Source organism: Ischnura elegans, chromosome 3 (assembly GCF_921293095.1).
Source record: "Ischnura elegans chromosome 3, ioIscEleg1.1, whole genome shotgun sequence".
Classification (NCBI taxonomy): Eukaryota; Metazoa; Arthropoda; class Insecta; order Odonata; family Coenagrionidae; genus Ischnura; species Ischnura elegans.
Window position 1 is genome coordinate 123,252,229 of NC_060248.1, and position 12,596 is coordinate 123,264,824.

A 12,596-nucleotide genomic window follows, 5' to 3' on the forward strand; every position below is an offset into this window, starting at 1 on the left:
TATTATCACTAGAAAACATTTCCTCTTGATAATGACACGGCAGTGTTGAAACCAGTTGAGGATGTACTGAATAAAGCTGTGTGGAATAGAAAAAGTTACCAACATATTTATCCATAAATTTTCGTTCCCCTCTTTTTCCTACCCTAAGAGATACTGTCAGGCTCATCATTGTGATGGTGCCTTTCTTTTTTCCTTCCTCACTTCCCCCTCAAGTTGCAATATAGAAAAGTCCCAGCCTCGAGGGTGTACTGTCACAGAATCCTTGCAGTTTCCCAATCCACCTGTCTGAACCATTGCCAGAATGTGTATGAATATTTTTATAGCTGGCCAAATGATTCGTTTTACGGGGTTATTGTTTTAGGAGTGACATCGGTGCTCTCATTCATTGTCCTTTATTGAGTATGTGAATGCTTGAGATATCATTTGAAAGTTGGAGAGCCGTTAGGGTTAGATGCATACTATGGTGTAGGCATCTAACATTTTTGTTGAAGCTTAGGAAAATCTCTCTAAAGCCTGAAGTATGCATTACAATTTCAGTTTCAATTTATCTTTGCATCTGAGCAAGTTTGGGCAAAGCAATTGGGGGTTAACATAGGGTAAGTTGTTGTTGTAGTTGTTCAATTAGTAATTGCTCTGGGATTTCCAATTCCAACCTATATATGCTATGGGTTTGGCTCCTAGATAATGATTTATAAAATCTTCTTAAAGCAGTAAAAAAAATGGGCCAAAAATTGATGTGTGGAGTTGGCATAAAGATCCAGTTTGCAAATTGCAACAAAGACAGCAAATAAAATTGCTAAAGAAAACTTTTTCCACGAGCAAATTGTAATGATGCAAATGCACTTCCAATGACAGAGGAGAAATCTTTGGAAGCAGATGTGTGGGTCGTATTTTTGTCGGATGGAGGTTATACTCAGAGCTTAGAGCAGAGGTTAGCGCTGATTATGGTGGACTGTATTTCACAAACATTAAGACACAAGTTGGTACAATGTCAAACTTGGTTCTCAAGGTCATTTACGTCATGTTTTTCATGGATATGGTAATTTTTTTAGTCCCAATAGACCTAATTCTGGGATTTTATTACTTGGGGCCATTGGAGTTCCCTAACCAAACCTTAGCCTGTGAATATAAACTTTGCTGTGATCATATGGGATAAGGAAAGCATGACTCACTCAATGATTTAAACTGAAGATTGGTTTGGATTGGTAAGGTTAGAGCTCTCCAATACTGAGCCATGGGAGAGTGAATTTCACATATTCAGGGTTCAGGAGGAATTTAAATCCTTTCCACGGGAAACCTTGTGCCTCTCAAGGATTTTGATTTGGGGTGCCAAAGGCTTCACCCTGGATTTGAAACTGCCATCCTTCGACAGCAATCAAGCACTCAACCCACTTGGATACCACACTTAACTTTTTGTAACTTTTCCCAAATCTATGAAATAATGGCTGACCTCAAGCTGATCATGAATATTTGAGAAAATCTCAGTTTTCTATGTTTTCAAGTGGTATATTTGCCTTAATAAATATCTCTTATTGATTGTAGTTGAACTGCTCTCTATGGAGTTAGATTTTTTAAAGAGAGTTGCAAAATCTGTTTTGTGGATGGTCCAGCACCTTGGGAATCTTTCTTGCTTGAGTTCAGAGCTTTGGCATGTTGCCTCTGGCAGAGAACAACATTTAAGAACCCAGTCTATCCTAGCATTGCAGAATTTACTTCCTATCAAGCACATGAACCACATCGTTATTATACGTGTTTGTGCATGTTAAAATGTTAACAATTTTCGCAATTCCAGTGGCAAAAACTCATGCTTTGCTAAATGATTATCACTGGCAACCCTATTCTCTAACGTCCTAATCTATGGATTGCCTTAACATCAAGACATTGGCCTGAAAGCAATCGCTAGTGCAACGGAGGACGACCGGAAGAGATGTCGCAGAAAGTGTACTATTAAGTGTGAATAATGATGGATTCCTAGAATAGCAAATGTTAAAACTGGACATTCTTAGAAAGAATTAAAAGAAATGGTATGTGAAAATTTGATTTAATACATACTTGGATGCCAGTGGATGCTAGGAGTGTGCTCTCTAGCTCTCTACGGCAGTAGCTGTGGTCGCGCCCTAAACGTGTCCACTCCAAAATATTCAGATTGAGCACTGAGCAACCAAAATTTTGTGTTGCATCACAAAAATTTGCATTAATTAAAATCAAGGAGCCCTAATTGTTAATTCCTCTCCTCTGGGCACATTTTTATTAGGCTTCAATCGGGAATCTAATATGAAATAAACCACACTCTTAGCTTCTATCATGCCCTGACATTGACTCCTGTTGCTCAACATCTTGATTCTTGCTGAATAGCAAGTGGTTTGTGATACCTTGCCGTAGTTTTTATGTACTTTTTTCCTAGAGAGTATTTTTTGTTGTGTTTATCAACCTATGCACCCTTTTTTGTGTCTCCACCACAGGGGAGCAGCATTATCAGGCATCAGAGAGACCTCATGTTTATGTCCAGGCTCTGATCCTCACTGGTCTCTGGGAAGTGGCCATTGAGTTCTTAGCGTTGAGGGCAATGCCCAGACTCCAGTCTCACTGCCAGGCCGTCCACCTTGCTTTGGCCTTGCACCAGCTTAACCTGCTCGCCTTACCTCAGGACTTCAAGGCTCCACTGCGTAAGTATCCCAGATTCAGTCTGAATCATGAACTCATAACTTACAGGAAGAGGCAGCCATATTATTTTATGACTACATCACATTCCCGATTGTCCGGTCTAATGATGGGGAGGGACAGTACGGATAATGGGAAAACACGGACATAAGTCGTAAGTGAAGTTTGAACACTACAATATTCGAAACATATTCATTAGATTGTCAAATTAATGAGTCTCAGTCCGTTTATCTTCCTAAAATGTTGTTTTTAACTTTTTAAGTTTGTTGCGTTTGAACATTGATAATCAGAAATGCAGGATCTACAATACTAGGGGTAAGGGCTAAAATACAAAAAATGGGCTATATTTCACATGTTCATCTTACATTAATTTTATATTTCTCTCCATTACGTAAATCATTGAATTCAAAACTATCGCTCGAAGCTTTTATCATCTTGGTTACTAAGGCTATCTTAAGTATTGTTGAGGGCGAATGAGCTTACCTATTTCACCCATTTAAACGACATTGTGAGTGTTTCTTTTGTGTATTAAACAACTTATGGACCCAATACTCGAACACACGTGACACAAACATGTTCCCACCCCCCTCCAAAACCCGCTTGATGAATTCAAGCGACAATCGACTCGTTATTTATATAGTTAATCTGTTATTTTTAGAGTGCTTCCCAGACTCATTGAGAGCTTTCTTCGCCAGTCCATGATCTTTTTCACGGCAATAATGAGGTTTTACTCGTAGTATTACGGCTGTATATAAGAACTGGTTTTAAAACCAAGCATCCGCATCTGCGTGACCATGGATGCAGAAAAGTGGTTGGCACGAATGCTTCAAAGCCACTGCGCAATGTCGGAAACTTTCAGCCACCATGCCAGGTAGTCGCATCTTGCACAAGTTGCCGGGGTTGCAACTGCTGCTGCTGCTGCGGGACATTTGTCCGTGAGCACAATCCCGCAATGCGACGCTTAGAAAACAGGAACACTGAGCTCCCGTGAATGCAGCTAGTGCGCGATCGCTTCCGTTTTACGAAGGGGAAACTTACGGAAATAATAAGCCCGGTGTATCCTAGCATTAATATACAGTGCTTTTGCGTCCAATTTTATTTTTTTATAGATTGCGGAAAATATTGAACGAGATGGAAAACTATGCACGGATAATGCGCAACACGGATATACCGCTGGCGGATAATCAGGAGTCTGCCGCATTAATAATAATGAAACAAATTCCTTTTCTTATAAATCAATGATTGAGGTTTAATATTTTGACCAAATACTTACTGAGTAAGGCATTCTACTCACCTATCACGCCATTCTTTTGGTCACTGAGATTTTCAATTTTAATACATAATATTATGTATTTCTTATTTGTACTGCTGTAGTTGTGTTCCTGTAGATCTTAGTACAAAAAATATTGAAAAATTAAAGATTAAAAACTAAAGTCTTAGATAAAAGTAAGTTAACCGTGTTAAATAGTCAACCAACCGATTGGTGAAACCATTTGTCTTTTGCCTCTGCAGTGGTTGTGGATCCTGCTGACCCAACGCCTATGCACCGGCTCAACTTGGCCCGCCTCATCACTCTGTACGTGCAGCACTTTGAAGCCACTGATCCCAGGGAGGCCCTCAACTATTACTTTTGCCTCAGGTGAGACATCTATGGGGGGTTGAGAGAAAGCCTCAAAATTAGGGGGGAGGGGACTATGTTCGGAGAAAAACGGTATGTATTATAATTTCTAAGAGAATTAAACATGCAATGAAACTATTTCAATATCACTGGATACACTTCTGTGGAATTAATGCTGAAAAATGTGAAAATTTGGACTCTCTCATATTGCAACCCTTGTCTCATCTAATGCATGTTACCTGTGATTCATGAGGCCCATCTTGCCGTATATCATTTCACAGAACATATCATTATAAAAATAATCGATGACCTTGCTTGTGAAATAAACAATTAATTTTCCCGAAGTTCACATGGTTCTAAAGTACATAGTTGTTTAGAGTGTGAAGGAGGTGTTGAGTGTGTCCACTGCGCAGGTGTTGAGAGGCCCTTATGTTGATTATGAAAGAAGGCAGATGTGTTATGCCATAAAATTATGATGATCCATTTGTGCTTGATAAAAAGAATATGCGACCTTGCGGGAAATTCCTTTTTTTTGCAAGCGTGAGTGCAAATAAGAAGTCTGAAGCCTCAAGTGACACCATAATCACCCTAAAAATACTGAAATACATTTTTAAAGCTAGTATGTTTATGTTTTTTAAACGATAAATGCAATTAATATCTCCCAACTGAATAGCATATTTCATTGTTAGGTGTATGGATCCCAAGTATTAAGGTTGATATGGTGGGTTTCTAAATCTGTACAAATAGAATAAAATTTGGAATCTGCACCCACTTTTTGCCTCTGGGGGTTTGTTATGGTCAGAGGATAACCAAGGAGAAGGTAAACCTTCCTCCAAAACCTTAGTCTACAGAAAACTTATGGCATGGCATATTTATTCTTATAAAAACTCTGGTCGTAAATCCTAGTACTTAATTTTTAAAACTTTGGCCTTGAAAACATGGAATTATGCTTGAAATTTATGGTTTGCATTTTGTGATCCCACCAAAAACGCTGAGAACGGTGCCATCCTGTGTACTGAGGATAATTTGAAATTTATATTGGCCATGTATGCAAATCATATATTTTGAAGAAGTGTTAGGGTTTTGTCTCACCTCTACCTATAATTCATAAGTTTGGATCAGCATACTCTTAAAACTTAAAATCGTGAATGCTCTGTTGCAGGAAACTCAAGGGTAGTGGTGGTGAGGGTGCAGACAATCTCTTCATTGAATGTGTGGTGAACATGGTTCTGGAGAGTCAAGACTTTGGCCTCATCCTCGGAAAGATGATGCCGGACGGGTGTCGAATGCCAGGCCTCATTGATGAGCTCTGCAGTCCAGGTTCAGGCGCTGACTTTGCGAGTGACGTGGCTGAGGCTGCCGGGAAACGATGTGAAGAAAGAGGCCTCTTCGAGGATGCCATCGAGCTCTATAATTTGGCCAAGGTAACCTTTTTCACTGCTGAGTGAGTAATTTCGTCCAAATATACTATCAAGTTTGTTTTAAAAGGTATTGCCTTAAAAAAATATCTTCCTTTTTTGCTGTTCATATTGATCAGATTGTGCACAGGTAGGAGAGAGCCTTTTTGTGCAAATATTTTTTGCATTCTTATATTATTTCTTCTGTTACGTTGTTATTTTAAATTGTTAGAGCTTTTGATGGAAATAATTGCGATCATTGCAAGACACCAATTGGTGGTTTTTGAACTTACGACTCATAATACTTGTTTTAAGCAAGAGCTGGTTAGAGTAGAGGGAGATCAATGAGTGTTAAGCTGACAACTCTTTATTCCATTGGGACAACGATTAACTGAGCGTGTGGAATGGACTCAAGTACTATGAAAATACCAGGGCAAAACTTTATGCACCTTTAAAATTTCAAGGTGCTAGAGTAAGTTTTGTTGGAGCAAAATGTTATGAAATAAAGAATGCTCTAGTAGGAATGATAGGGTGGGCAAGCAGGAATCGCCACTGGAACCCCAGGACCCTTTCCTTGTCAATGCACTTTTGCAGACTGTCCCTTGCACCAAGTGTCTTGCAAGTGAGTGTTGTAAAGTCAAGATCCAAATTTCGCGGGTGCTCAGCTCTTTGTCTCTCAAAAATCTTCAAAACTTTCCTCTGTAGTCTCTTTTTCAGAACTTATTGAATGGGCTACATTAGCACTGGTGGGACATGCAAGTGTTTTCCAAATCCAAAATACGTAAGTCCAACTAAAGTGGGGTCCTTTGAATGGTAGAGGGGCAATATTGAATCCAGACAACTTTTTGATATGATTTTTCATATTATTTAAGCTAAGGATGAGTCGGTTCTTAAATTTTTTAGGTTCTCGGTACCGGTCAGGTTCTCCCCCATCGGTGATTGGTTTTCTCGATACTCAGTTCCAAGGATGAACTCTTATTATCTGAATTAATGGCAAATTTAAATGAACAACCACAAGAAGTGAATGAAAATTACTTCACTGACAATGTAACTTAGCAGGAGAGCTCTGTAAAAAAAACTTAAGATCGTCTCCATAATTTTATTTTCCTAGTAAAAAAGTTTAAATAACACATTTGTTAAAGAATGCATGATCGACCAATCTGCCACATTACATCAGGCAGCCACGGGTTCTTCTAATCCATTCTTTTTTGACCGAAATATTATCTGCAATACTGAACAGGGATTCACTGAAAACAGTAGTGGTCGATGTTGACTTTGAAGGGCTGTTCGAAATATGCTTAGAGCATGCAGTTTACGTACTGCAAAGCAGACAGATTGTGCAGCTGTTTGTCACAAGAAAATTTTGAGACCTAAGTGTTTTTTTTTAGCGTGAAGGAAATTTTAGGTACACGGAATTAAAATTGTGAAAATTTTACTCAGACATGAGGAGAATTGAGGTTTTACTCAAAATTGCAAATTGAACTGTCTTTTCTCTCACTCACTCAGTGATTCAACTGGAAGGTTGGTTTCATTAATTGAGAGTAAAGCTCATCCCAGTCTAGACTGCAGGCATGTGAACTTCAAGCATTCAGGTTATGAAGGCCAGTTCCTTTCCCTGGGCCACCTCACACATTTATAATTTTTGATTTATGGTGTTTGAAGGCTTCACCTGGGATATGAACCCAGGACACCTCGATCAGCAGTCAAGCGCTCTACCCACTAGGCAGCCATGCCTCTCATTATTTTAAGTCGATGAATATGCTCGTATAGATGTTTTGATTCACTTTTTTAACAGGAATTTTGCCTCTAGGGGCCCTTGACCACGAACAGTGGCCAATCCACCGCACCAACCCAATCCCCGTGGTATGTTTGATGTGTTAACTTCCTCATTTTCTGGCTTTCATTGCAGAATGACGAGAAGGCCCTGTCGTTGCTCTCGGTACTCATCAGCCAGGTGATGTCCAAGGGTCGTGGCGAGCAGGGTGATGAGGAGGGCCGGCTGCGGGAGCGCCTCAAGATGGCGACCAAACGAATCCAGACGCAGCGTGGGCAGCCGCTTGCCTGCTCCACGGAGACTGCTGCCACATTCCACACCCTTTGCAAACTGATTGACTTCTTTGATCGCTATCATGCGGGGAAATTCTCTGACGCCCTTGAGGTAAGAGAATAATATGCTTATGACAAATATGTCACCCTGTAGAGATAGCACCTCTTGCTGAAATCTTATGCTTGACTTTCTTTCTTGATAAGTTTGAATTCATCTCTTATGCATTACAATGTCATGTCTTACATTAGTATTAGAAGAGCATTTCACTATATTTTATGCCCATTTGAATTTTTTTTATAATATAGATTTTCCCCTTGTGTTCAGATTAAAATTAGGGGTTTACTTTGAATGGCATTGTAGTAAACATTTGAGTCAACAATTTGGAATTATTAGGTGCTGTATTGAATTCCTAAAGTCTTGACCAGAGTTAGAATTCAACTACAGACATTGTTAGGTATAATAACTAGGTTAGGTAGAATGTGTGGCGAAACTCATAAAATGCACCACTTCTGGGTTTACTTTGTTGCTTAGCAGCAAAAAAGGATATCAAGTGCAGGGGTGACACATAAATACATCTTGTTATGATGTAAACATGACATCATTCAAAGACTGCTTCAGTGTGAAAAAAATGGGAAAATGCCAGATGTCACATGTGGAAAATATGTTATGATAAAAATAATGCTTTGAGGAAAAACGAGTAAAAGAGAGGTGCATTGCAGGCTTCTGTGAAATAAAAATTGGATGGGGACAAAGAAATTCTTTTCTTGAAAATTACTTAAAATGGGGTCCTTTGAATGGTAGAGGGGCAATGTAGCCACCAAACAACTATTTGATATGATTTTTCAATTTTTTTAAGCTAAGGATGAGACGGTTCTTAAATTTTTTTGGTTCTCTGTACTGGTCAGGTTCTCCCCCATCAGTTCTTGGTTCTCGATTCTGGGTTCCAAGGATGAACTCTTATAATCGTAATTAATGGCAGATTTAAATGAACGGCACTAGAAGTGAATGAAAATAATTTTTCTAAAGATGTAAATAAGCAGGAAAGATTTTTTAAAAACACTTAAGAATGTCTCCACAATTTTATTTAACAAGGAAAAAAGTTAAAATAACACGTTGCTAAAGAATGCATGATCGACCAACATGTCACATTACGTCTGGCAGCAACCTCTTCGTTCTCCAGGTTTTGATTTTTTTAAATTCAACATTTTTACCCCATCTGGATCTAATCTATTCTTTTTTTTACAAAAATATTGCCTGCAGTACTGAATAGGGATTCACTGGAAACAGTAGTGGTCGATGTTGATTTTGAAGGGCCGTGTGAAATGTGCTTAGATCATGCAGTTTGCGGACTGCATAGCATCAGGATCAATAGTGAAACTCCTCCAACTTCTGATGAAATCATCCATCATGTTGTTTTAACTTGCGAGTCAGTTCAAACTTATATTCTGTATTATTCGATGTAGCTTAAATTCTTATTTTTAATTGAAAACTTATTCACATGCCGCGCTGTCACAGTTCTTATTACCTCAATACTTAACTGCTCCATACATTGGTACACCGACACCATGGATAAACTGAGTAGTCGCAGCTTAGCCTGCGCAGAAGATACGTCCGCCACGAAGGTGCAGCTGTGCACACACCTGACTCCTTTCAGATGGAACGATTTTCCACCCGCCACCGTTCACGGCACAGCACACAGCATTGCAGAGTCGTCTCATCTGAAAGCCGCCTGAATTTCATGTGAAAGGCTGCCGTGTGAAAAAGTAATTTCGTCTGAAAGTTGCCTCAATGTAGCATTGTATGTATTTCACATCGTAGACGGTGCACCACACGTCAACAGTGCGATTCGACTCATTTGAAGACAGCCATAGAGACCTATGGTAATTTGAAAGCTCAGTGCTGTGTTGTGGACGGTGGCAGGTGAAAAGTCAGCTTGTTTGCAAGCGGCTACAGAAATGTTGCTGAGAGCGACAAACTGACGATTCCTCAAATGCACGTGTTTGCGAGCAATTATTCAAAACAAAAAAACTTGGACGTCATGCAATCAGAAAGTAACAAATGCGGTTTTTAATCTTTTATTTTCACTGCTGGTCATGGCAAGTCAAATAATTACGATTTTGACCTACTTTCATAGTAATTATAAGGAGCACCAACTTTTAGAGTTACAACGAGTCGAAATATATTCAAAATTTTCATGTGGTAATTGTCATCCGATGGTTACAAAAAAAACGTGCAGTGAATACGGAAGCAAAGATGCCAATGTTAGTAAAAAAATATTTCGACTGTTTCGAGGTTGCATTGCCCATTTTTGTCAAAGCAACCCTGTAGAAATTTGAAACTTTGTAGGCATCAGCCGCCACTGCAGCAACCATCCACTGCACAGGTCACAGCACTCCCAGTCAGGTCACTCCAGTCAGGGTTCCCACTCAACCGTGAAAACCTTAAAACCGTGAATTAGCCGTGAATTTCCTCTACCGTGAAAAAACCGGGAAATAGCCGTGAATTTCGTCTTAAAACCTTAAAAATCTCTCAATCTTGATAATAATACCTTCCCAGAAATTTTCATCTTCGTTCGTAGCTAGCGCACTTCTATTCATTGTGGCGAGCATCGTCGCATGCGGTCGCATGGGTCAGAAAAGCGTGGGAACGAATGTTGCCTGAAGAAAAAAACATCTTTCCCCAGCGCAGGCCTTTTCTCTCCCCCTCCTGAAATATGACACCACTTCTCATCAGCTTGTTTACTTTCCTCAAAAGGCTTGGTTTCCCCTCCCTCGGTCACTGCTTAGTCCCCCTTCCACCCAATTAGCCTTCCCACTGGCTGCAGCGACCACTTTTGAAACTAAATCTATATGGCCATTGTGTCGAAAAATTTGAACGTTTATTCAACACCCTCAATCCTATGACTGGAAGACCGTTAGCCTTGACAACCTGCCATGCGCTGTAGACACTACGCTCCCTGCGTTTGAACCGGGTGACAGCGAGCTTTCGGCGTGACGTTACTAATTCTCGCGCATTGCGGCCCTGAAAACGAGAGAAGATTTCCGCTTATGGCAACACAGCATTACACGATTGTCGCATGCGTCGACCTGGAACTTGCCAGTTTTACGTCGCAACCGGAAAGTTTGTGTGGAGTTATTTACTGTCGGTGGTGATCCAGTTCCTCCGCTTTGTGCTATATAAGGTAATGCTGTTTGTTTGTGTCGTTAAAGCCTCAATGCCGTCGCGATATAAACTGCTACATAGTCTCACGAATACAAGGATCAAGAACTTTGCTATTTCCTTGATCCTTGTATTCGTGATATTATGGATTTCCACCAAGTTACGCCCTCTACGATTAATTATGCTACATAGTCGTTCCATTTTTCCCAGAGCAACGGTAAGAAGGGAACATGATTTGCCTCTGATTAGAGAGATCGATTCAGTTTTGGTTTCAGAGTATTACAATAGCAGAGAAAAGAAGTCATTACACTGCCGATTTCAAAAGAAAGTTATACGGTGGAACCTCGATCTATCGTTCCCGCATTGTTCGTTCGCCGTTTCTGGTCCCAAATAAAGTTCCTTATAGACAATTTAATTTTTTCCCGCATCTATCGTTCCCCGAAGTATCGTTTCTCGCATTGATCGTTTGAAGATCGCGGTTCCGACGCAGAATTTTCCCGCATCCATCGTTTGACGAAAATGAGACGAAATAAATACAATGTGTCATTTATGGCTAATAACGACAAGCACGTAGTTGGAATCCTCTCCAAGAGATGGAACTACCATTGGGAGAAGCTCAGTGCCGTGGGAAAGTAACATTAGCGCATTTCCCAAGAACCTTTATCCCCCTCCATTCACCATTCGCCTCCCCCCTTCTGACGCTTTCCTCTTCTTCAAAATAAAAACAGGTCCCAGCTCGCGCAGGGATCTTATTACGAAGACCTTAGCTTCGAAAAAAATATCGAGTTACACGAGAACAATAGAAACGTGTTTTGCGCTCCCCCCTCTTCTCACCAACTGACCTTTTTCAGCCTAACTGCTTCGAAGTTCCCAGTTTATGGAGGTCAACTGCTGCATGAATCACCTATTAGCCCAAAAGGTATCTAACAATGATATTCAGTAATTGCTATTATGCTTTTATTAGATTGAAATGTTAGTAATTTGCACGTTAAAAAAAACGAGACCACACATGACGTATTTTAAGCAAGGAAATAGATGGAAAAATACGATGGTGATTTTTGGCGAAACGCGATATCCTCGTAGCTGAGCTTACGGCAGTTAATTCGGCATTTTGTTCCGAAAACATGATACCAGGTTGTTATCAGTTATCAATTTACGAGCTATACTACTACTAGTAGTCTCACTTGTCAGAGTTACTGACGAAGGGATATCTTCTCAGGATTTTTGTTTCTCCCTACTAACAATCCGAATTCATCTGATCATCTGGCGCTACGCTAATTAGAAAAGAATGGGCATCTTTAGGGTAAAAAATTTCATGGCGCAGTCCTATGGTCACGCTTCGCCCTCTGCAGTGTGCTCTGCGTACCCCCGTACGCGATAGCATCAGTTTCGAACTTCACCTCGTACGAGTGGTTCCCTACTTTCCGGGGTGGCTGGACTTCGAACCACCGAGTGTTTTCCATGTGGGTTTAATAAAGTCATTTTCACTAGTTTAATTTTTGTCGTCTTCCGACCATGGCCCCTCCGAAGAAACTATTGAGAACTTTAAGAGATGGACTGAATATAATTGAACATGAAGAAAAGAATCCGGGCTAGATGCGCGTGAATATTGCAGAGCGCCTTGGGTTGTCCGCTAGCACATGACGGTAGGGGTGGGGGTAGAGTGAGCTACCTGGAGAAAACAAGTAGAGATATGAAGGCGAAGATCCAGGTG

The 12,596-nt window shown here is 40.3% G+C and overlaps 1 protein-coding gene across 1 annotated transcript in view; it reads left to right on the plus strand.

Moving 5' to 3' along the window:
- LOC124156492 (nuclear pore complex protein Nup93-like) overlaps positions 1-12,596 on the plus strand; it is a 31,124-nt gene that overhangs the window by 13,128 nt on the left and 5,400 nt on the right. The window contains exons 10-13 of the mRNA XM_046531063.1: positions 2,463-2,666; positions 4,174-4,300; positions 5,442-5,703; positions 7,586-7,834. Coding sequence (XP_046387019.1) covers positions 2,463-2,666; positions 4,174-4,300; positions 5,442-5,703; positions 7,586-7,834 — 842 coding nt within the window. The remainder of the gene's footprint in view (positions 1-2,462; positions 2,667-4,173; positions 4,301-5,441; positions 5,704-7,585; positions 7,835-12,596) is intronic.